The sequence below is a fragment of the Mercenaria mercenaria genome, unplaced genomic scaffold (assembly GCF_021730395.1).
Source record: "Mercenaria mercenaria strain notata unplaced genomic scaffold, MADL_Memer_1 contig_4917, whole genome shotgun sequence".
NCBI classification, from domain to species: Eukaryota; Metazoa; Mollusca; class Bivalvia; order Venerida; family Veneridae; genus Mercenaria; species Mercenaria mercenaria.
This window is the reverse complement of record NW_026463185.1, coordinates 1,946-29,214: the sequence shown is the minus strand read 5'-3', so window position 1 is coordinate 29,214 and position 27,269 is coordinate 1,946. Positions and strand designations below refer to the sequence as shown.

The window sequence follows — 27,269 nt, the reverse complement described above, 5'->3', positions numbered from 1 at the left end:
AAATTAATTTATATGGAATACTTTTTGGTAGTGTTGTTTGGCTTGAGTAGCCGACGAAAGTCCCTTTCTGGAATGGATGGAACACCTGATAACTAGCCTATCCTATGGCAGGAGTAATATTTCCCAGTATCAATTTGAGTAATCATCCAACAATACTATAAACAGTTGTCGGATATCAGCCGCGACTGGGAATCGAAACCGGATTGATGGCGTTGTAGTTCAACCTGCTAATAACTACGCCAGTTACCATCCCCTCAACGTCCCCCACCCCTATCCCTTTTCTTTTACACAGAAGAAAGGAAGACTAAAGTTGAGACATTTTAAAATGTCCCTTCTTAACGCAAATTCATTATAAACTTGTTCTGTATACACGTTCTATTCTGTCAATAATTATGTTTAAAATGACACGTCATCCACCTGTTTATTTACTATTGGAGGAAAAAATAATATAAGGAATTCAGAAAACTTATTGCTTTAAATAAGCTTTTAGATAAACGGCATATACCGAGCTAATCTTTCAACAATTTGTACACTGAAAAAAATGTAGAGGTCTAAAAGCCTAAAAATATAAACACTTATATGTTCTGAAGTGACGATATCCGGTTTAAACAACCAACGTTCAGAAAACGATGGTAGTACCTTGTCAAATCCCACACCCATCTGTAATACTTAAGAACTTGCTGTCTTCAAAATATATTGAAACCTTAGGCTACACGTCTTTGAAGGCAAGCCCGGAAATGACATATCCGACATTTTAAGTGTGCGGAAAATCGTCACGATTTTCATCATTTAATTTATAATAAATGAAAAAGAAATTATTGATGTGAGAAAACTTTGCTATTTTATCCTCTGTCAGTATTTTTGTTGTTAAAAAAAATTCTGTGGCCGGAAGATATCTCACGATAATTATACGAAGAAGGTTTGTTTTAACTTTAAATAAAATCCAGGACCTGTTTGACATCAAATCCTTAAATTTGATCTCAAATTCAGTTTTTGAATAAATTTCGAGATAACGTTATTCATCAGGTCACTCACCCGCGGACACTAGGTCTTGTATTTAATTATATGCATGAGCTTCTCATGCCTTTATGGTTTAGTAACTCTAAAACATAGGTAGGACAGCTCCAGTAATTACTATAGACCTCTTATTATTATAATAAGCGGTATGTAAGTTAATTATAAGTATCTTCCAAACAAAAGGTCGTTAGGAAATGCAGAATATTGTGTCAGTAAGCAGACATCCAGTATCTCGCTCCTTGATATGGAACAGTAAGAACACAGTTATTTAGATAACATGATCAATAAAGTTAACACAGTAAACTACGAAATGTACAAAGATCACATAAAAACTAAATCACTAACACAATACAAGGAAATTGAACAACTGAATGAAGAATAAATATATGTTAGATAGTGAATATTTGACAAGCTACATATTACTACAAGAAAAGCGTGTAACATAATTCTACAGATTGAAAATAAAATATTCTAAAATGGCTTTCTGCTAAGATAAACGTCACACAGTAATAGCTCTTATAGCGACATTCCAGCATCCTACTCCTTGGAGCCCCATGCCCCAACATCCACTGCCGGGCGTTACTTCATCATCACGCTTTGGCACCTGGGAAGAGTCACCAACATCCCGTATGCCAACTGTGGATGCCTTCCATACGTGAATGAATTATATACCAAGAAAAAGGTTTCAAACCAACAACGGTGGTGGACAAGTGACTTCAGGTCAACGACCTTTACTACTCAATTACAACGGTCCTTAAATACTATCTCGTTTAAGAAGACAAAGCTACTGTTGACAAAGCCAACATTTTTTTCTGATATATAAGTCTATTTTGAAAAAAAAGTGTCCTTAACTACATTAGTGAGCTTAAACAGTATTATAGACTGGCATCAGTCGTTAGAGTCATTAAATGTAAAGCACTTGGCCATAAAATCAATCCTCTCTGATACCACTTTCTGAAAAAAAATCAATATATCTTACCTCTGACTCTAACGACTGGACAAATGCGATCTGAGCTAGGCAGTTTTCATCCCAGCTATAATAATCACCATCTCATTAGAGATCATTGCAAATGTGTTCATGATGTAACATAACCCTTGATTGACTCCAGTGCCCTGGATCATAGAATATCCTTTATGACCTTCACAGTCTGTATAATGAAGTGCTTGCCAATGAGTACCTTTTATTACCAGATGAATGGGAGAGGTGTTAATGAATTTTATACTTTAATAAACTTCATAAATGTATCATCTTTAATATGCAAATAAAGTAGAAATGAGTGTTTAAAACAAAAAAAAAGTATCAGTAGTTTATTATCATGTTAAATCATGCTTTAGACGCAGTTACAGTAATTTCCTGTAACTAGTTAATGCTTGACCTGAATGTAGAAAAAGAAATGATGATAACACCAAACAGATATTGATTATTAAAGGCACTGTCCTTGAGATCATACGACAACAAAAAAGAGAAATTTTAGGTATCAAGAAATTAATGCTAATACCTCTTAAGAAAGCTTTGAATTAATTACTGACAGATTTTATGTTATTGAAACACGTGAGAACTAGTTGTGTTTACTAACTTTTACACTGGAAATTGAAAAGCGTTTGTAACGTTTTACTGAGGTAAACTGCCTAATTATTAAATATCTACATTTGGGGTCGTTGTATACATATTCCTCCGTGGTGTATATTGTTAAAAAAAAATTCAACGCTGTGGCGGCCGGGTTCGATTCCCGGCTCTGGCATCTTTTTTTCTTGATTGAGTAGATTAAAGAAAGTTTAGAAACAAAAACTCGAATTTTAATGTCCATAGTATGACCGAACTTCAATTTTAAAGAAAGACCATTTATAGCCAAAATTTGTAGGTCAGTGCCTTTATTGAGAGAAAGTTTATTAATCAAATCACACAATCGGTCAAAACAATAACTGGCGGTCATAATATTTAGTAACTTTCATGATATACTTTAATCATACTTTTGAACTCTCTACATAATTTCAAGAGAGGCCTCCATAGCTGAATGGAAAAGGTTCGAAACCTCACATGACATGTTTCAATTCTTCATGCTCATAAACCGCCCGGTTGGCTTATGGAATGTCGGCGGCTGTAACCTGATGTCTGCCCATGCCTGGAGTAATGCCTAGAAGTGCACCTTGGGTCTTCCTCTACCATTAAATGCCATCGCAGTGTGACTATACCCAAACTACATAGCCCCACAAAAAATACAAAAAAATAATGTTCAAAAATATCTATTAAAACAAATTTATTGACTACTTCATCTATCAAATTCAGAACTTGGTCAAATGTGACTTTAATTCATACTTAAGAAATTTGTGTGAGACATTGAAAGAATGGAGATGTTTAATTATTTACAAATATATAATCTACCGGTATCAGATAATCAGAAAATTTTAATGATATACATATATTAATGGTTCTGTAAAAAAAAAAATATTACTAAATATATCGATATTAATTGACCACAGAAGTCTAACGATTTCAAATAAATTCTAATAATATAATGGTATAAACATGAACTCCTGTCATATTGTCCATAACAATGAATGAAGGCTGCAAATGTTAAAAAGATTTTCAGCTATTCAGCAACTATAAATGCTTGAGCATACTTCCTCAGGAAAATTACAATGTGGTAAAAGCTTTCTTTCATTTCTAGAGAAAAATCAAACATCTGGTACAGGTGATTTGAAATAGTTCAATCAATCTTGTTGCCGGTCAGTTCAGGGTGGCTATTGACTGGTGGTGCTAATCGCTCTTCATGACATTATATAACCTCAGAATCGCATTTTATAAGTCTGTTGAGATGAGCCTAGAGAGAAAATGGTTTTCTGAGAAAATATCAATGTCAGTATGAATAAAGAGTAAACTTTATTACAGATTTCTTGATCTCAACAGACTTTGTAAGTCTAACAGTATTACTGCAGTAATTCCTGATAAATGTAATGATTTCATGTTTTAACACTAATGTATTAATACCCTGAAATCTCGAAAATAAGCAGGTTTTGAAAATAAGCCAGTCTCGAAAATAAGCCATCATTTCACTACAGGCAAAACGGGTTCATAAATTGGCCGCACTCAGAAATAAGCCGTCCATTTTTTTGTATCTGTAATAGTATTAATGACTTTGTTAGGACACCATGTAAGATAGCAAAAGTTGCCAACGTGTACAAAGGAAATTTATTTCCACATGTATTAGCAATAAAACATGCTTTAGAATTAAAATAAAACAATTAAAACAATGCAAGTTGTGCTGATTTTTAAAACCCTGGACAAATTCAAACTTAAAAGCAATAAAATTACTGTCTCAAACACTTCTTGTCACGTCAGTTCTACTAATTATCATAACCGATTTTTACAACACAGTGCAGTGTTTAACACCTGTGTGTAAGTTACTCATACCCGTTGGGCAATTAAATCATCTAGGTGTATTTGATTGTTAGACCAGACAAAACTGTTTAATGGGTAATTACCTGTTAGCTTCGGATTATTTCCATAAAGAAATTGTAATGAAACAGGTATGACAGAAGTAAAAGTATTTACCAACGTCGATCTTTTTACTGATAAGCTAAAAATATGACCTCCGTATCTTCAGTGTGTCGGTACTCGAAAATACGCTGGTTTTAAACCGTTACCAAAAATATGTACTTAAAAGTCCACCGGACTCAAAAATAAGCCGGTCTCGATAATAAGCGACCAAATACTTACAAAAATTTAAAATACGCGGCGGCTTATTTTCGGGATTTCATAGATTGTCAAACAGTTCATTGTATGACTCACTTGCAATTGTGTTGCATAAGAAAACAAATTGTACAGTTGGCTTCATACATGTAAGGGATTCATCCGGCGAGGAACAATTTTTCTAGTCACTTACTGCTTGAAAACTGAGGCATCTGTGGCCGAGTGGTTAAGGTCGCTGACTTCAAATCACTTACCCCTCATCGATGTTGGTTCGAGCCTCACTCTAGGCATTGAATTCTTCATGTGAAGGTGCCATCGAGCTAGCTTACGGAAGGTCGGTGGTTCTACCCAGGTGCCTGCTTGTAATTTAATAATGCACAGAGGGGCACCTAGAGTCTTCCTCCACCATCAAAGCTGGAAAGTCGGGATATGACCTATGATTGTGTTTGTGCGACGTTAAACCCAATAAAAGAAACTGGTTGAAAACCAGTTAAGGTGGTTATAGGATTGCGCTTTTCCGTCCTTCAGTTCATCCGTCAATCCGCAATTTCGTATCAAGTTCATTACTTTGTCATTCGTCAGAGTGATTTTAATATTACTGAACACAATTGTTCCCCATGATAATGCACAAATCCCGGACCCTTAGCTCAAAAGTCAAGGTGACAATAGGAGGTCAAAGGTAAATATAACTTTTTTCCTGTCCGGTCTGTAACTCAACAATCCATGAATGGATTCAAATACTGCTTTGGTACAGAATTCTGTCATCCTTCAATAGATTACAATATTACTGGGCAAAATGTTTCCCATAACCTGTAACATCCACAACCCTAGCTCAAAGGTCCTGGTCGAACTCGGAGATCAAAGTTTGATAGGGATTGTTTTTCCTTTTGGATCCATAACGTTGTCATAGAAAATAGGATTTAAATATTAGTTATAATGTTCTCATAAATGAGACGACGTGTCATGCGCAAACCTGTACCCTTGGCTCAATGTCACACTTTGGAGGTAAAGCATAACATGGATTTTTTCCTGTCCGGTTGGTATTTCAACAATCCTAAACGAGATTTTAATTTTTTTAACATAATTTGGCACAGATATACTCCATAATAAGACGACATGTCATGCGCAACACACAGATATCTAGCTCAAAGGTCAAATATCAATTTTTCTTCCTTTCTGATCCTTAACTCTGTGATCCATTATGAGACTTTGGTATGACTTGGCACAAATGCTCTCAATAATGAAACAATGTGCCTATGCAATACCAATACCCAAAATTAAAAGGTCAAGGTCACATTGGAAGGTCAGAAGTCAACATGTCTTATGGACCAAGTTAAAAATGTGTGTATTTTATTCAGAATTACTTGCTTTTAATATGATGACTTCTTATGTTTATTTCTCATATTTTCTAAACGAAATGTTACATTGTATTAAAATTGAAACTAAAAACGTTTTTTATATTTACACAATGTATATACGCTTTAGGCAATCAATAACTGTAGATTATATGCAAATCTTGATCAAATGATGTACGAAAGCATATTGTGTATGTAATGCAATATTATTGCTTATACGTTATTGACGGATATTAGATCATAATGTTATACTGCAGTAACGTAAATTAGTTCCCTACCAGTGTGTTACTGTGTATTGCATGGCAAGACTTAATTTACTAGCTCAAATATAGCTCACTGTCTTATATAATAAGAACATGGTAGGGGTTGAATGGTGGAGTTTGACGCTAGTAAACTTGTTTACACTCTCGCGTAGTGATTTTGTTTTAGATTGTACTACAAATGTCAAGTAGTCCTTGTTACCAGTCTAAACAACTGTTTTAATTTATGATTGTATCGTTTCGAATTGTAAAGTTTTAATCTTTTAATGGTTTTTATAAGTTTTAAGTAATTACATTTCTTTGTTATAGGTACTGTTAACCATGAACGATACTTCAAGTCTTCTAAAGGAAATTGGACTGAACATATGTGGGCATGCAGACAAAAAGTCTTTTAACTTACTCTACAGGGCGGACACTGAGGTCAAAGTAGATGAATTCCATTCCAAATGTGATGGGAAAGGACCAACAGTCACGATTCTTTATTTGAAAAACAACACGATATATGGAGTATACACAAGCGAAGATTGGTCTTCGGAGAGGAGGAAAACAAAAGCGGATAAACACGCATTTTTATTCTATAAGAATGATCATGTTGACGAAAAGTGTAATTTCATCCCAATCGCAGAAAACATGCAGAGTAAAGCTATTACTTGTGATCCAAATTTTGGACCGACATTTGGATGGGGCCCAGTGTTTACGAAACGTTACGATCTTCAAACATTTAAGAAGGATAGCAAATCGGAGAGTGAATGTAGGGACGGCTCCCTAATTTTGAATGGCGCAATGAACATTGGATGTGCATATAAAACTCAATCTAGAAAAGTCAGGAGGGATATTGTGACAAACTTGCCTGAAGAAAAAATGACGAGAGGGTGTTTGCGGTTCCAGAGCAAACACACGTAGCAGATCCTTTACTCATAAAACGTATTGTTGTGTATCAAGTTGTAGGTAGGTTCATTGTAATGAACAAATGTGCGCATGTGTTAACGTGTTAACAACTGTTCGACAGTATCATGATGTTTAGCTTAATATAAATATCAAATCAATCGCAGTACGTGTCATGAACTTCTCTAAACTTTGTAAGAACTCAAATTAGAAGTATCTTATTAAATTTAATTGAGTGTTCTGAGCAACTGACTAACTGTATTAGACGTTTAAATCCTTTCTTAATATGTGTAATAACCAAAGCTTATTGTTTAAATACAACATTTCAGAAAAGCCATGGAGGAAATTCCCAACAGTAAGCTTTTACATTATATTTAGACACACTTCTAAAATAGTATTCAAAACAGCAAGAAGATGTTATCGTCTTAATAACAATCGGAACAACGTGCACTGTTCTTATTTCTTATTTCTGTTTAATTTTTTTTAACTTGAACACAGGAGCCCATAATCATTTTCGAGACAAAGAAAATGTGCTTTCTGGCAATAAATCGACTATCATTTATATAACTGTTTGGTGTACAAGACAAGTTTACATCATAATATTATTTAATATTCTTGAATATTTATCTCCTTGAACTCAACCTTTGCCATTAAGATCGGTTATTGTTGTTGAGACGTTATTTTAAACGACCCAGTTTATTTCCAAAAGTTTAGATCTGTTTCAGCAAATTATTGTAAAAGTCATCTAGTTTTTATTCAGTTATTTCCTATTCATAATACACAGTGGAACCTTATTAATCCGAACAGGCCCAAACTGTAAAAGAAATTCGGATTAGTGGGTTTTTTGCACTAGAAACGTTTCTTTTTGACATAAAATTTAAGTCGTTTGTTAAATATGATGCGTTAATCCATTATTGTGTAACATTGCAAAACAAGGAACCAGTGCTTACAACTGAATTATATCTAACTCTTCTTTTCTTGAAAATCTGGTTTCATTCTGATATATGATTTGATTACGATATTGAAGATACATTGCAGGATAAAGAATTACAAGAAATGAAAAAGCGTCTTGAAGATTTCAAACCGGTACCTGGACTTGGTATAAAAAAGTATAACATACTGCTTCTCGGAGCCATTGGATCTGGCAAGTCGAGTTTCTTTAACACCGTTTTTGCAGGCTCAGTTAAATCACATGCACCTGCAAGAAGCGCCAATGCTGAGAGTGTAACTAATGAGGTAGTATATGTAACCTTTTTCTGTGCAAATTATAAGTTATTTACTTGCACTAATATTTCGTGCTCAAAGGTAATACAGAAAACTACTTATGTATTTTTCAGAATAAGTGGTTATATAAGTATTGTGGCGGTTTTGGGTCGTCATTTTAAAGGCTGACATATGACCTCACACGTTTAATCGTGGTTGTCCGTGGCTTGGCAGTTTTGCCCTTCACCATATATATACCAGCAGTAAATAATTTTTATGTTATCTTATATTGTATTATAAAATAAAAGTGATTGAATAATGTACGCCTAATCATGTGAATATTACGTACTACATTGTCTTGTAATTGAATTTTCTGAAGCTGTAACACTTTGTAATTTAATGCCATTTAAATCAGTATTGCTTATTTTGATAAAGTCACAGACTTTCAATTTGATAGTTTAATCTGATTTAAGATCCATGCATATGAACTTAAATCTAAAAGTGGAAAGCATTTAAACCTTCAAATTTTCGACATAAGAGGATTCGACGAAAACAGAGGATATAACGATGAGCTTGAATACATTCTCAACGGCAGATTACCAGCTGGATTTACTGTGAGTCGATAGCGTATATTCTTGCTATGGAATTTAGCCGATAACAACTGACTTTAGTTAAAAATACATATATGTTTCAAAATGTTTCTAAAACTAAAATGATATATCAAGGTAATGAGATAAAACTGCTATACTATGTACGATGAAAAGAAATCAAATTGAAATTCAAGCCACTGAAAATATAATAATGAGAAAACCCGTATTAGTGACAAAAATTCAAAATTGAGATAATAACATGTTCATAAAGAACATTCATTTATCTTTCAAATCCGAACATTTGAAGTGATTATCTTCACTATCTTAAGAGCTACAATGTTTTTAAGTTAGTCACCGAGGGTATTTTGCGACGTGACGTTAAGAACGTCATGAAAGCAGTATGACGTCGTTGTGCATGCCCTGTATTTTTCAAGTCATTAATGGAGCAAATTATGCGTAACACTTACTTAACATCATACATTTGAATATTTAGGAACAGTTTAAAGCGATTTTACTGAAAAATAACTTAACCGTATATTTTTAGTTTCATCACGAGCCTTTTATCTATACACCTCTATATTTTCATGACGCATGGGTGCTTTGGAATTTCAGTTGCCATGACAACAGAAACAACATTTATATGAAAAATATGGTAGATTTTGATTTGTCTTAAATGACAAAATTACATTATATTAGTTTCTAGTTTCTGGAGCAACATAAGAAAAACAGCGATTTTTCAGTATTTTACACTACTAATTATACAATAGTTATATCATGTCACTAATACAGGTTTTCTCATGGAATGGCCCATATATGTTTTATATGTAGAAGCTATTCAGCTGGTTTGCATGTGGTTTTACCCAGGTCCTGGAGTTTTCCTTTACCAATAAGGTTGAAAAGTCCCTGTGTTGGTGTGACGTAAAATCTTACTAACATACGTACGTATCGGAGCAGTTTATGAGACAGTATTGCACTGTAATACTTTTCATACTATACATTACACAGGCAGTTAAAATTTAGTTTCCAGAAGAACCAGCACCTGTAAAAGAGGATAAATTGATTCATGCAAGTTTGAAAAACGAAATGCACTTGGTGTGCTTCGTAACGGGAACTTCGGGCGTAGACGCCTTTACCAAGAAATTGCGTGAAAACATCAATAACATAAAAGAGTGTGTCAACAGGAAGGGTATATAAACACTTGTTTAATAATATATCGTCAGACAATCTATTTTTCTGAGTATAATGGTACTTGCAATCGGATGATGTAACTCATCTTTTAGAGTAAATACAAATTAGCTGTTTCCCTAAAGATATTTCATATATGTTACAACGATGAATTGTTTTGAGCACGAAAACTTCATTTAAATGAAATTGTACAGACTGAATACTTGTCTTACAAAAATGAGTCAGGTGAAATATTCACTGTTTGAAATTTATTGTAAAATGACCACTTTTTGTTGACTTTTTGTTTTCGCTTACGTTCATTTCATCTTTTCTGTTTGTTTTTTCTAATATGTAACCACATTGTTGTCTGTCTTGATGTACGATGATTTTTAGAAACACAAAAACAAATTAATCAATCTAACTAAAGAGTCAGTATCTAGTATCAATTGGTGTGTGTTTAAACCCCTTATCATTGATATATCTATATTGTCACTGAAACTGATTCTTCAACGATACAAATTATGCTGATTTATAAAAGGTTAAACACAATTTGCATTCATTTTCTTCTAAAAGGTTTACCAGTGGTTGTTGTTGTAACAAAACTTGACGAATTCAGTGAAAATATATTTGAAGATGCAAACCAAGTTTATAGATGTTTCGAGGCTCATGATGCTATAAAGAAAGTGTCAGACTTCTTTGGAATACAGGAGAAGTATATTTTTCCAATTGTGAATTACATAAATGACGACGAAATAAAAGAAGGCAAGGACATGCTGACACTACATGCTTTAGACGAAATGGTCAGACTGACAAATGACTACATAGAAAAGCATAAAGGTATATATCATATAAAATTATATATGATAGGAGTGACTGCATTTTATATTTTGTCAAGTACTATATTTATACTTTTATTTATATATTTTTTCAACATTTTTGTTATCTTTTTTCCATTTCCTGCACACACTAAATATAAGTACATTTCGCTATCGATTAATATAGAATAACTGCAGCGAATAGCGACATAAAAACTATTTACGTATCCTATAACTGCAACGGATTGTTATTCTCCTTTATGATACAATAGTTAGGAAAACACTGCTACCATGTATAGTACTTTTTACAGTCGAATTACATGTTTTTATCTACGAGTGTTAATATATAAAATTTATATAAAGCAGTCGTTAAATATCATATATTCTATCTGTAACACGAATGAAGTTCTAGAGAAATAATGACACATGTCCATTAAAACAACATTTTTCTTTTGATACCATTTTATAATTTCAGCAATAATATACTGTTTTTCACATGAAATATTGTGAATGAATGTTTTTAACTCCTATTGTCTGAAAAGGAGTGTCCATATTGAATACTTCAGAGACCGATACGCTGGTCTTGTCTCATGGAGCTAAAGTGACGTGTGGGTGCGAAAAAAACTCTTTGTAATGACAACATTGTATAATTTCAGAGACATTGTTTTCAAGCTATTTACTAATGAAGTACTGAAATTAGAACTAGAAAATCTAAACCATGGTCTGCAATATTTCTTGATTTGCTATACATGGAGTATCCCTTCCGTTACGCTTTTGTATCTAGTTCTTTCGAAAAAAAATATAATGTATAATGCATGTTACAAAAAAGTTGCTTAAACAGTTAACAAACCCTTTTGTTCTTCGACTTTGTTTTGTTTCGAATGTGTTCACATGATATGAATTTCTCCTTTAAGAAAAGACGTCAATAGTTGACAGTTGGGCAGAACGAGAGAACAAGCTACATATTCCGGTAAGCTGTCTATATTGGCTGTCAGAACATTCAACCTTTGCTGTTCTTAGACTATCAATTGGTCACCTAAGTTTTAAAACGAAGCCCGTGCATATTTGTATATGTGAAAGCAAGTATAAGCAGTGAGATGTTTTGTAGTACATATTTTGCTTGTGTTTCATAATGAAACCACGCGCTAAATTTAAAAGCAACTGCTTTAACTTGGGTGTATGTGTATGTTATTCCTTGTATGTTACTCCATCTCGGCCACATTGAATTTTTCAGTTGATTTTACCAGAATTTCTCTTGGAATCATTATATCAATATATGTAAATAATAAACATCATAAATGCTAATTACATTTAGATACATTAAGTACAGCTTTACGATGTCGGTCATAATCAAAAAATAATTTATAGCAAAATAGTGCTTTAACACAATTTATGCACGATGAGTGGTTATACGTCGGGCGTAATAATTTTTATTTGTACGACGTATTACCACCCGAGTATATAAATAGTATTAAAACACGGTTTGCTATAAAGTATTTCAATTTTAATATGCCTTAAATCTAAAACAGTAGATAAAATATAGAATATATACAAAAACTTTGACGTCATCGCACGTTCACGTGACGTCATTCTAGTGTTAGCGTGTTTTAACAAAGACAAGCATATTATAATTGATTATAAGCTTATCTAGAGTGATATTCTCTCATTTATCGCGAAAGTCATATTTCAATACATTTGCACTCTAGCACCTTCAATTATCATCAAACAAAATCAGATCTATTCAGATGAGCATGTAGATGTCGTTTAATCATTGGTCATATTAAAGTAATTGGTTCAGTGTTATATTCCCTTCAATTTTCAGAAGGTGACATACTTACAATGTTGAATGTTCTCATGTACCTTCATTTCTTACCAGTTATAAGCTCTTGCTCAAATTGCTCAAGTTTAGAATTGGTCAAATCAGCGGAGTAATTTTAGAGTCAATTGGCCAATACTTATCCAAAATTAATAGTTAACTATGTACACTCGAACAACCTCATTTCCTCGTCAATACTTACGATATATTTATATTGTTTTTTATATCTCTAATATGTCAGAAAAGTGTGATATTGAACTAAATCCAAACAGTTGTATTGATCAAAAAAGAACTTTTGCACTATGTAACCTGCATATCTGCACGAGACTTAATCATAAGAAGGGCATGTCAATGGTTTAACCACTAGTGCTATATTATGCGTCCAATCTGACGACATTTTTTTCTTTCTTCGTGATCTCCGTCAAGTAAGGCTTTTTGGGAGGTTAATGCTCCTCATTCTCTGTAATTGATGTATCAATTTTTGGGAGGTAACTCGAATTCAACAACTCTTATTTGTACAAAATTCATACTTTCATGTTTGATTCTGGTGTATTTAATTTATCTATAAAAATGGTAGCCAGGTGTGCAGCATAGGACCGACATAACCATTGTGTAAGAAAATTGGTAGATTTGATTTACAGTTGCTGCAGCGGCTTAAAGACGAGAAACATGCTGTGCTTACTAACCTAGGAAAAGAAATGACTGAGCTTGGTGATAATACACTACGTATCCTATGTGTTGGGACAGTTAATAGTGGAAAAACGAGTTTCGTTGATTCCATATTATCGACCTTAAGAGATGAGATATGCTCAAAAGCATCAGGGGGGTACGCAACAGGCGGAAAATCAAAGGTTGGCAATGCTGTGTCCACAACTGAGAAGGTATGTTAAAAACGTTTGACGATTGATTTGTGAAATGCACCCTGTTGATGAAGACATTCTACCATATTGCGGTAATCGGTATTTTGTAACTGATAGCAAAATGATTTTTGTTAAGTTTCAGATGTATCGATTAAGATACAAAAAGAAATTGGAACAGGAAGATAAACTGTGCAGTAGCAGTGCATTTATCGGGGATTTACCTGGTTTTCAAGAAAATTTGGGTATACAGTTGGAAGCCGTCAAATATATAGTTCAGGGTCACGTACCAAACAGTTACAAAGTAACTATTTATTGTCTTTTTCGTTGTTACAACAATTAACAAAAAAATCTTTACAAAATGTAGAAAATAAACTGGTCAGTGTTAACGTATGAAAAAAAAACGTTGGTAATAGAAATTAAGTTGTACTGAACTCATGCTCATAAATGACATGCGAAGTATTCATGTTGAGATATTTTCTGGTCCTTCAGGATAATGGAGATATTCAATATCCCTGCAATATATTCCGCGTAAGTCAGTGCTAGAAGGGCATATGCGGTGTTACACTTTCCATGACCTCTCAAACACAGATTAGATTGAACCGAGTTCTATTACTATAATTATTATTATCATGCTTTGAATCATTCTATTCTTTCAAAGGAAATTCTCATAGATTTTATTTATTATTATCAGTCGTGGAAAAGCTCCTCGACCTTGGATATAGTGCTGTTATATTTTCTGGTCATTTGGGATCATACAGTCCATTCAATATCTATGTTATAGACTTTCGCTTTAGTTGGTGTTACGTGTCTCATGAACAGACAGAATAGATCAAACCGATTCTGTTATTATTTAACTTCGTCACATTCTACGCTTTGAAAGGAACTTTATATATATATATATATATATATATATATATATATATATATATATATATATATAATAGTAGAGACATTTTATACGAACTAAATCACCACCACAATATACCAGACCAATTACGGCAAAGCGCCTAGCAGTACAAACGAACACGCACATGCCACAGCAAGTCCACTAACCCAATAAGATTAGTTTCGATGCTGCTTTATATACGAGTCCGAATTGTACTACACATTCGTACTGGTTCAACATTTGCATATATATACTCAAATCTCTGTTTCATCTCTCACAAATCAGTAGTGACACTAATTTAGTCTTTTTAACTGATTGGGACCAGAAAAGCTATATTTTCTCTCTCTGAAAGTTAACTGGATCTCGAGGATACATTGAATATATATATAGATAATTTGCATTAAGGGATATAATTATATTCAGAACAGTTGACTTTCCCATACGTGAGATCCGCTAGGATGCAAGTTCGCATTATAAATTATTATATAGTAGAGAGTATTTATACGAACTAAATCACCACCACAAGATACCAGACCAATTACGGCAAAGCGCCTAGCAGTATATATATATATAGTACAACCTGTCCAGAGCGGCCCTCTCTTAAGCAAAACCTCTCTATAACAACATCATTAAAATTTGCCTAAGTGAAATATACTATCAAATTTACCTCTCCAGAACAACAACATCTACATAACAGTCAATATTTGTATATTTGTATCTCCCAAAGGGTGTTGCTCTACAAAGGTTGCACTGTTTGTATGTAAATCTTTTTTGCCTCAGGATAATCTTATTAAGGAAATGTAATCAAAAAAGAAGCAAGTGTGTTTCGTTTACCAATGTAAGTAATTTAAATGTGTTGGTAAACTTTTAGATTAAAGACGGAATAAACAGGGATTCTGATACATTCAAGTTGCGCCCCGAGAAGAAAGACAAGGTGAACTGTGTTTGTTTCATTTTTGACATTTCTACGCCTGCTGACGAACTACCAGGTAAAATACAGGAAACATTCAAGAATCTTCAACGCTGGCTCCTTGACAAAAGTATGTACTAGTAAATAAAACTCAGTTATTTTTACATTTATTTTCAATGACACTCACACTGCTAGTTAAAAATACCTTATAATAAGCTATATCATTCCTGTATTCGAGACTTATCGGAATATGCAGTGTAGAAGGTAATATCACACAAATGCGCGGTTGTATCACTACGTACCCGAACCACATACTAGATTGTACGACCGCCAAATTGCTATATATCGTGACGTGTCATGCACACTGAAATTCACACTGAAAACCTTATAAATCAGTCTTTTCAAGAACACAAAATTTTGTTCAAACGCGTTAATTTCTTCTTAATACTTTTTTATTTACATACTAATTTATTTTTATCTTTTGTCGGCGTATATGGAGTAAAGGTACATTTAATTTAGATTTTTTAAAAAAGAAGTGGAAAATTGCAGTTAATCTATTTCGGTTAACGTCCAACGCGCAGTCTGTGACTAGCCCGGAAGTTCTATTGACCCGTTAACATAAACCTCCCCGAGAAGGCAGTGTCAATGATCAAGAACGTGGAAGAATGCTTAATTGAAATATAGCTCTATAACATCTCATAATACAGACACTAAATAAAATATTATACCTAAATTATTTACAGAGATTCCGTACATTGTCATTCTGACTAAAGGTGACCTGTTGAACGCTGATGTAGGGGAAGGGAAGTATCAGGTATTTAAAAACAACACTTTAAAAGAAAACAAAGACAAACTCATAAAGATGTTTGGTTATAAACAAAGCAAAATGTTCCCAGTTGTTAACTATATACATGAAGATACAGTGGTACCGGAGAGTGACGCTTTACTTATAGGTAAGCAGCAGTAAACATGTTTGAAATAACCGAATTAAAACTACGTCATATATTTTCATTTTCGAAGCAGTAATTTCCTTTATGGTTAAAAGGTAACAAACAGCTTTACCATTTATTATAAAATACTATGGGCTCTAAAAACAGAGAGTTTCTCCACATTTTAGTTTAAATTAATTTTGATTTATGATCTATTTCTCGTATTTCAGCCGCTCTAAAGGAAATTCTGAAACTTGGAAAACAATATTTTGAGGATTCGGATGAAAAAGATACTGATGAAAGTGATAACGAAGAAAAGGGATCAGAGGATTGCGAGACAAACAAAGCCAACAGCTAGTTCAGTGACATATTCGAAAGAGTCTAATGAGATTAATCTTAATCAAAAAATGACGAACATAGAAAAATGCATAAAAGTCTATACTTCTGAAGTATCTCGATTGACAACATGAATTTAGGTCCGGAATATAAAGATTTTAACCAGGCGTTATGTTCCCTATTAATACAGCGATTTGATCAAAGAGGCGTGTTTTATGTATAAAATTGCGAATAATTTACATCCTAACTATATATGTGAAATGTGCTTGCAAAAACCCCAAGCTTATGATACTTCTTTCACTCTGCGATCAAAAACTAGCAAGAATTCGTATATACCAAAGTACCAAAATATACGCACAAAGAATAGTTTTAATGTGTATATGCTATATTCTTGTCCAATTATTTGGAACTGTTTTAGAAGTTAAATATGCTCATTCATAACAATGCTTTAAATCATCATGTCTCAACTCAATGAAAATTTCATGAAATATTTCCTTTTTGTTTTTAGACATGTATCTGTTTATGTTTGTATGTAAATAATAATGCCAATATTTAATTAACTGATAAAATTATTGAAACATATTTATCATTTCGATTCTAACCACGCAAATTCTTCTCATTTTACGACAATACTTTTAGCTCGGCATGTCATTCGGCTGGCTTTATGCCATTATAAAATCCTCCTCACGAATGGAAAGCGTTGCATAAAACGGAATTTGCCGATATTTAGTCATTCTAATGAAAGTATTTAGTAATTCTAATGAAAGTATTAAGTAGTAACTGCTGTGAAAATGTTATTTTCAGTAACATTTAAGGTCGGATATAGAAATTAGAAGTAAATACTTCATTCAAAGTTTATCAATGCAGTTTCTTATAATAGTACACGTCACCTACATGATGGCACTGAAACATACATGCCAGAACATTGCGGCATATAAAAACGTAAACACTTGAGTCTGGAAGACTGGAACATGAATTATAATTTATTTACTGTCAAAGTAGTATCTAGCTGACATTTTGCCTACAACGAAAAAAAAATGTAAACTTATATAGATGCACTGATGTTAAAGTTGAAACTTGCCAGTACTGTTTAGACTGGCTGAAACATTTTCTTAAGGTGAAAATATGAACAAAAAATCATCAGTTAGAAATTGCTTATTTCAAACAATTTGATGTACGTTTTGTTACTACATGTATTACTTAGAACTGAAAAAGTCGAAAAGTCGACATATAACGGAAGCAGAGTCATGTTACAATCGTAGGGTGGAATGGAACAGCTACACTTCTCGTAGATTCATGTATAGGTGATTTCGCTATATGTTTATAAAGCAGCTGCTGTGAATCGTGTTAGAATTGTATGCACATGATTTTTCGATGTAATCATGTTTATTATGCTTTATGTTCTGTATAAAATTGTATTTTCTTTTTTAAAGGTCCTCATGGAAGATTAGCATCAGCTAAATGAGCCACCCTCTATAGATAGAGTACTCGCTCACTCATTCACGCACTTATATACTTACTTAATTTGAACGTTTATTTTTTATGTTCATAAAAGTGTGTAGCAAAGGAAAGGTTTCACGGGATGTTGACTCTGTCTAACCAAGTTATCTGATGAAGTGTATTTTTTTTCCAATCCTTTACATAGTATATCAATCAAATTATATTGGTCCAGTATGCAGTAATTTTCACGTATTGGAATTCGATTGGCAGTAATTTATCTTTAAGGATATAACAAATGTACATATATTAGAGGACAACTAACAATGAAATAGATCCAGCTGAAAAAATCCTAGAATGAAAAGAAAACAGTATACAATCTAAATGATATACAACATTGCAAACAATGGCGATAGAGAGAGAAAGGGACTAAGATCATATTTCGAAAGTAATTAGATTAACTATGATCATGCTATCAACAATATTTTTTTAAAAGTGTTAGTGATCAAAATATCTCTGTCTTGTAATAGTGTATGTGTATATGAAAATTAAATAAATAATAAATGACTAGATTGACTGTGGTATACCGTCGTCCTTTCTTGTAGATGACTTTTCAAAAAGATATATCTTGGTCTCATATGCATTTCGTTGTCAGTATAACAGTGTAAAAAGATAAATGTACACGACTAAACATAATACATGAGAATAACCAAATATAAAATATTCATGTACAAACTTACTTGTCATAAATTAGATGTGACGAAAAAATAAAAAAATGTTCAAAATTAAGGTAAAAGTGTTTAGTGTTTAAACGACGTAGGTTTCAAATAGGAGAGATCGTGTTTGTATACAAATCCGTTGTATTTTCTATTTTTAGAACTGATAAGACCTTGATCGGGTGGGCAGACGCTGAACGTCCTTATCCCATGTAAACATTGATGTTTTTCTAACGGCCAAAAGTTTTAAAACACAAATAATATCAATAATTATTTGATCAATGGAAAAGTTATAAAACAATAAATTTATTAATTATATTTTATTACTTTTTCGAAATAAAGTGGTTTAATCATGAACGCGTAACATACATTTTTTTCTAGAAGTTTTGAATATTACTACGCCGCTATTAAAATTGTATTTCATTTAAAACGATTTTCATTTTAAAAAGATATTTGAATGCGAAAATATGAAAATATAGTATTAGTATAATTATTTCAAAACTTTTTGAATTTTGAAAATTCATAAATGAGCAAAAAAGTTATTAAAAAATAAAAAAAATCCAATCTCATACACAAACAATGTAAAATTATTTGTTTTGCCCACCACCAGATAAACAGATGTTAATGTGGGACGTCACAGCGACCTCTCCTATACAGAATAAACAAAAGTTATCTAGTCACGCACGAACACTTGAAGTCCTTCCCTCTAATGCTATCTCACGATCAAAAGTTTGCTCAGTTCTTTTAACATGTAAAAGGAGCTTAGTTTGCAAACATGCCAGAGTTATGAAAGTTACCTTGTGAGGCCATCTCATGATGATAAAGATGTGAAGAGAATCTGTAAACATTTGGTACAGTATGTGACAGGATGGACGTACCAGGGACAATAACTATCAGAACAAATCAACAGATTTTTTTAAGAACCGGTAACAATAAAAATGTAATTTGTTATTTGTAGATATTTACATATCAAATATGTATGAAATAATTTTCGCTTACAACGAGAACTCCCACAGAAGAAATTAAGGAATTAAGGAATTAGATCATGTTTTTTATCTTCTGTGTAGCAATTTCCGAAGCCGCACGCTTCGGACGTTTCTGAGGCGTAACGTCAGCTATAGGTGCCGAATCTGCCATGTTCTGGTCACCGTTTTGACTGGATACTTCGATCGGGTACAGAAGGTTTAAGGGCCGACCAATTGTTCGCCCTGACTGCATTTTTACGTTTGCTGATCTCGTATGGCCGTCCCTACTAACTTGAAGTTGAACAATTTTTCCGAATCTCCAATTTCCTCTTGGAATATCGTCTTTTATCAAACCTACATGTACATCATCAAGATGTGAAGAAAATTCTGATTCATAGCTAGTTCATATCTCCCTAAAAACTGTCACACAGCTTGGACTGCAAACTGTAACTTTGCAAACATTTGTTATCAGCTCATTTGTAAGAAAACATTGTGTTCGTCAACATAACGCAATGTCATTCGCTTATTTGTCACCAGCTTATTTGTAAGAGGACATTGTGTTCATCAACATACCGCAATGTCATCAGCTCATTCGTAGGGGAACATTTTGTTCATCAACATAACGCAGTGTCATTTGCTCATTTGTCACCAGCTCATTTATAAGAGAACATCGTGTTCATCAACATAACGCAATGTCATTTGCTCATTTGTGATAAGCTCATTTGTAAGAAAACATTGTGTTCGTCAACATAACGCAATGTCTTTAGCTTGTTTCTCACTAGCTTATTTGTAAACATTGAACAAGTTCCATACAGATTGTTCTTCAACCTTATACAGTGTCATTCTCTCATCCCCAATGTAACAAAGTGAACTTTGCGGCTTGATGCTATTACACACCGCTTTTGTTACCAACTCATTCACTTGATAGCGACATATCATAAAGTCGTTAACTCATTGTAATTAGCTCAATTGAAGTTTACAATTTATCGGTCAAAGCAACATGCATTCATGCCTCTTTATTTTGATCATCTACAACTTGCTCGCTCACAACATGCCTGCTTATAACCCTATCCAACGTGATGTATACAACGTGTCACATCCTCTATCACATATAATACGCACACCCCTTTCCCATACAGACTATTTCGCACAGCGCGTAACGACCGTTCTCACTTGCGCAGGCTTCTTTTTAAAGGTAAAAATAGTACTCCTTATCTCAAACCTGATAGTCTTCATTCCTTTACACTCGCATCCCGTCAGTATCTGAGATCCCGCGACCCATTAAGCTGTAGTTTACCTACAGCCATAGCTCAACATAATGCGTACTCAAACCTTTACATGTGGTTCCAGGGTAAATAAAGTGTTAAAATCTGTTGCTAAGTCACCCCGGGTTGAAGAAATACTTGAATATCTAGTAACTTCCACTATGAACTCAGACACCTGTGTACCATACGTCTCTATTTTCATAATAGTTCGCAACTATCATCTTTACTCATTGCTCAGTACCTCAGCAAGTTATCTGAGGCTTACCAACAAATAATATATAGCGTGTTTTCATTATTCATATAGTCATAAGTTCATCATGAATAAATCGTTATTTTGGAGTCGTTAAATACTCCGTCACAAATTGTGAGTTAATTATTTTAGCTTATCAGCTAGTGTACATAACCACAACCCGCGGCACGTTACAAAAACAGGATAGCCGTTGGATAATCTATTAAGCAATATACGTTCATTGCACAAGTCTTCCACACGCACGTTACAAAATGTGGTAGCGGCAGTGGTATAATCTTTTGGACAATAATTACATAGATCTCGTAAATCGTCCATTAACACGTTACAGTTCAGCTGCTTTGTCTGACAAAATACAAAAACTAAAAATAACAGATGAAATTGAAAAATGTGAATTGAAACCATCGCAATATTAAGTTTAAATAGATACAGAAATGTTTTTATAGGAAATTCAAACAAGGAACTAAACAACTAGGAATTTTTACACGGTCAGGTGTGCGTAACGCTATACCACACGGCCGTCGCTCTGAGAATGATCTCTCGGTAAATAGTATGCAGATATTTCTCTCTAATTATGTGGTTCACCTTTTTCGAATGAAGGGTCATCCCTATTACAATACCAGTTTTATGCACGTGCAGGTTTTTCACTTACATTGCAAGTATGTTTTAAGTTATATATGCAACGATAAAGATGTTAACTAAGTGAAAAAATGCTTTCCACACCTACAAAAGATACTGGAAAAAATTAGGGAAGTATTGATACTACAACACCTTTATATTTTCCTCTGCGGATCTTAGTCTTGTAACGTATCGTGGACATTACTGTCAATGATTTTTTAAACAATATGCGTCATTTTAAGTCTATGATTCATAGGTTTAGATGTATTCATGCTATTGTTAAAGATCTAGTAAGAAAAGTACATTCAATTTAGCATAGTCATTATTGATATACCCTGTAACACCTCTATACTTCTTTTTACATGTTTATATTTGTTAAAGAAAGCAAACTCAAATAAAAGTTATCAATTTTAAAATCTTTTTATCATTTTGAGTTTCGAAGAAACTAATTAAAGGGAGCAAACTCTGTGAAAGATAAACGTTTTATTCTGCATTTATTCTGTCCTGTAATGCAACTTCTGTTGTTACAGTCTTACTATGTGTCCTAATGAGTGCTAAATTGCTAATTTTAATAGGATAAGAAACAATTTAAGACTGTATAAGCACACATATAGTCAACATATTATTTTTATTTTATACGGGATAACATTGTTAAAATAATTGACCTGAGATTAAGATTAAGTTAGCATCTGTGAAATGATCGTGCATTTTTCGTTAAATTGACTACGACTTAAGACACATGTAAGACTGGCATTATAAAAAAGAAAGCAAACTACAATCATGTGGAAATATTATTGGTCCAATAGCTTAAACTAACATCTCATTCGCTTCTACAGTCGATATGTGTGCTTGTTTTAGTAGAATTATTGCCATTTTGGAGAGATTTATTTTTCACATCGGCTTTAATACAGCTTAAGCTTGAGGTATATATATATATCGTTTTTTCTCCAGTTAGGTGGTAGGAATCATTTTGATTAGTTATCATTATCAGTGAGAAATGATGCAGAGCACAGAGAAAATATAAAAGTTGTGTTAATTTGCAACCTATTACATTTATTTTTGTTGGGATCCCGCTATATTTCAGCAGGATTCAACCAAAAGCGCTCTAGGATCCCAAATATTCCCACGGTCAGTATATATACTGGCTATTGAGATCAACTGGGATCCCAGCGGGATTTCAGTGGAATATTACCGGGATTTCAGTGGGAAAAAAAATCTTGATCCCGGTATATCCCACCGGAATTACCATGAATTCCCGATGGAATCCCACTTGAAAACTGGGATTCCAAATATGAGATCAAGTAGGATCCCGCCGGGAAAAATCAATGTTTCCCACTGAAAAATTCACCTGAAGGCACTTGGAATCCCGTACATTTTTCCCGTTAACATTCCCACTGGAATCACACCAAAATCCCGACCGGATTTCCACTTGAAATGTCCATCCTGCAATTTCTTTATCTATTTTATATAACTCTCACATTTGCCTACTATTGCCGTTCACGACGTCTTGTATCTGTCGCATATCATCGCAGCTCCTTAATCACTTTGAGGCTTAATTTCTGAATGTCCCGTACAAAATATGCGCTGACACTGAGAAACCATTCTCATGCCTATGAGCATGTTCCAACTTTTATGTACAATGTAGGAGCTATTCTGCATTCTACAACTTTATAGTGCGCTGCGGCATCTCCTCATGTCGGCATTTTTACATAATGTGTTAATCACTTATATGCATGAAATGACAACAGTTCTACTAATGTATTCAATTGTTTAAATTTTAATGCGTATCTTTAGAATGATTAACGCTATCGCATATATGAACAATTAGCAAACATGTTGTCAATATGCTCTGTTTTATAAATTCAAAGACGGACGACAAATTCTAAATTATTGCGCCTTACGGGAATCGACGTTCATATGTAAAGGACCCTAATGAAAACTCAAAAGCATTTTCTAGCAAAATAATGTTTTGATAAAAATCAATCATATTTTCTTGGAAATATACAAAATATGCCTGTGTGTTTAAAATAATTGCAATAGGTACAATTTATTTGGACAACCATCGTATGTAGCTAAAAAGCTTGTTAACAAATTCGGTTTGCCTGTTTTACTATTCACTTAGAACGCCCTTAATGTTATACAATTTTTCACGATGTAAACGTACACGTAGATATCATGTAGAAACAGGTGTAAACTAGCTGGTTGTCAAATTAAATAATGACAGCTTTGTTTATTAAGCAAAACGATTATTGAATATCATTAAAATATGCTAATCTACATCTGTATCTAATAACACTAGAACATGACATTTTTTTAAAAAGCAGCATGACCACATCTATCACAACATAAATTTTTGTACCTGTCTGTGTATGTGATATCTTGTTAGCATCATTCGAGCTTACAAGTGATGTTCCAAATGGATCTGTTTCTTGATACAAATTATCCTAAGAAGTTAAAAAAAAAAATCTTGAAGATATATACAGAATACATGTGTTTGCTTTTCACGCTCTGTCAAAAACACAATATTTCCTGTTTTTTTCAGTAATATATTTAAGTAAATAAATTATATGTATATATCCATATTTAGTCTGTCTTATAAGGAAATTTGACAAAGAAGTCTCCTGATTATCATAATCATTGAATATCTGTTCAGAGTCGATGTCATCAAAGACCTGCCAGAAATCCTGAAACAAGGTGTTGATTTTGCTCAAATAATATTCGGATTCTTTCCATGATGGCAGATTCTATAAAATACAAAGCAAAGTTAAATGAGCCACATCTCACTGATGTTTGCAACGTCTTGATAACAATATAATGAAAATATATATTTTCAAATCGAAAACTGAGGCATTGAGATATGCTATCAAAGCTTATGCCGTTTTTGCACGCCAGTAACTAAGATTGACTTGATCAGTTTTCATTATTGAGAAATCGTAATTATTAAATTTAAGGTCGGTCTGAATATTTGGATAGGTCTGTAGCTGGGCAGGCAGATAATTTATACGATTATCATTACATATTTTCTGTCGATCCATACAAGAAATAATTTACCTTTAACAACATTTTTAAATTATTGCATGCACATTTTCTTACTGAGTCTAGAAACTTCCAATGAATGTGAATTATTGATCTAAAAAATCCAGTTTTCAGGGGATCGAAATTTTGTATAAAACTATTCTCCGACTGAGGTTCTAGAGCTACATATTTGTTGGAAGAAGATGGCATTATGTTAGGGCAAATTGGAATATGCTTTGTTTTAGTGTTTAAACTTGAACAATTTAAATACCAACTATATCATTCATTTTCTACTTTGTTCTATTTGAATCAATATAAGACCGTAGATATATATTCCGTTTAGTGCAGAATTAAGTTTGTGCATCAATCGAGAGTTCAAATTTTATAAAATGTAGTTAGATGATATTACAAAAAAATCGTTCAGATAATTTCAATAATCAGATAATTGACACAATACACTTAATATTTGATCGAGACCTTAACGCAAAAATAAACATGGCGTTTGAAATTCAAAATGTCTAAGACTTTATAAAAAACGAACAACTGGGTAAAATTTAGCAAAACTGATTTTGATAATAAAATATTTATTTCTCTTTGTTGAAAAGAAACAAGTTCTGTCATATTTTGCTTTTGTTGAATATTTTATTAAATAACAGTGAAATACACTACCACTATCAGTAGCTCAACTGACAGTTTTCCAAATCCCAAATGGCTGCTAAGAGTCCCTCTCAGGTTTTATAGTTATTCAAAATCAATTTGTTTCCTTGATATTTTATGCCAGCTTGCCTTTCTGAGATGATATTACGATGAAAATAGCTGGAACTTTGAACATTTCCAAATTTGAAGGCGGCAACGAAACACAAAGAAACATTAAAGTCAATTTGTTTATTGAAAAGTGACCAGTAAAAGTAGTCATTAAACGGAGATATTGTCCTCCTCCTCCATGATCCATCGCCAACATTTGGGAATCAGTACTCAACTGAAGAAAATGTGTTTAATGTGATGGGAAGAGAAAATGTGGCTTTTTATCTTTTACCTCACAAAAAAGAAGCGGGTTTCATTCTAGCTTTTAAGAAAGCTAACCTTATATAAATTACCACATCACGAAATGTGTAAACATAAGGTCTTCTAACTGAGTGATATCTCAACAAAATCCCAGATGTACAACTTCACATACTAAAAATTCCTGTAATGTTTGATAATACTGGGTCAAATACGTTTTGAGATACATACGACACACAGGCTTTTTTATACCTATTTTAGACTAAGCCAAGGGCCTAGTCAGTAGTTTAATTATTTTCATACATTTATTTTTTCAACTTAAAACTAAATATAATGGAAACGTTTCTAATAAAGTTATCAGGAAAAAAACACCACTCGGGAAGTAGATTTTATGTATTTCATATTTACAGTTTTAGGGAAATGCATAACAACTTATTTTTGAAATATTTTATAAATATGTATACAGTACTTGTGTAATAAATGTAGTGAAATAGTGACGCAACAGAATCTTTCCTCAAACCTAAGCAATTACAAAAAAATATATAATTATATTGATAAAAAGTTTGGCAATGATTTGTCGCTATATTGGTAGTTCTAAAATCTGCCTAGTATTTCTTAAGAAATTTTAAATAACTAAACAAGTTTAGTAAAATGGTAACTTAATATGAGTAAAGTAAGCTTCATATTGTTTCTTTCTCAAATAATGCGTTTACGTAACAATATCCTACAATGATGTTCACATAGTAGCATATTCATTCATAGTATGTGTATCAAATAACAGACAAGTAATGCTTTTGTTGAATGCATTTTGACAGAGAGTCAATTTACCCCACCGGCCTAGCATAGCCTTCGTTCTATACTACATTTTTTTCCGAAATGTTATCTGTAAGAAATGAATAATGAATCATATTGGATTATTAAACCACTTTGGGTTTGGAAATTTCGTGTTATTAATAGAAGTGATTAGATATTATAGACAAAGTAAATTATTGAATGAATGGTTCACTTACCCTTTAAAAATATATATATGTTTTAAATGTTTGTCCTTCAAGTAATCTAGGCCTTCATCCAAAATGGCACTCGATTATACGCCGCACACTTCCCAATATCTAATCAGATAAAAGTCATCAACTGCGAAGAACCTATTTAAAGTGAGATAGAGAACTTTTAAAAAGGTATAATTACTGGTACAAAAAACGTTTAAAATCAATGTCTCACAATCAAAAACATTATTTTATGTTACTATTACAATACTTCTAGACAGACAGTGCTGAAATCGAATATAAA

General features: G+C 33.0%; 1 protein-coding gene across 3 annotated transcripts; it reads left to right on the top strand.

The window, feature by feature from the left end:
• Positions 1 to 6,614: 6,614 nt before the first annotated feature.
• Positions 6,615 to 18,724, top strand: LOC128554302 (uncharacterized). 3 transcript variants are annotated; one of them, XM_053535561.1, is made up of 12 exons: positions 6,615 to 7,271; positions 7,538 to 7,563; positions 8,247 to 8,444; positions 8,885 to 9,025; positions 10,022 to 10,187; positions 10,739 to 11,002; positions 11,895 to 11,950; positions 13,438 to 13,647; positions 13,793 to 13,957; positions 15,414 to 15,582; positions 16,196 to 16,405; positions 16,612 to 18,724. In XM_053535561.1, the coding sequence occupies exons 3-12, from the start codon at positions 8,265 to 8,267 to the stop codon at positions 16,737 to 16,739; spliced, it is 1,689 nt and encodes a 562-aa protein (XP_053391536.1). In that variant the 5' UTR covers positions 6,615 to 7,271; positions 7,538 to 7,563; positions 8,247 to 8,264; the 3' UTR covers positions 16,740 to 18,724. The 3 variants fall into 3 exon arrangements, with proteins under 3 accessions (XP_053391536.1, XP_053391537.1, XP_053391535.1); XM_053535562.1 differs by having other exon boundaries at positions 13,438 to 13,677; positions 16,196 to 16,266; XM_053535560.1 differs by having other exon boundaries at positions 13,438 to 13,677.
• Positions 18,725 to 27,269: the final 8,545 nt, after the last annotated feature.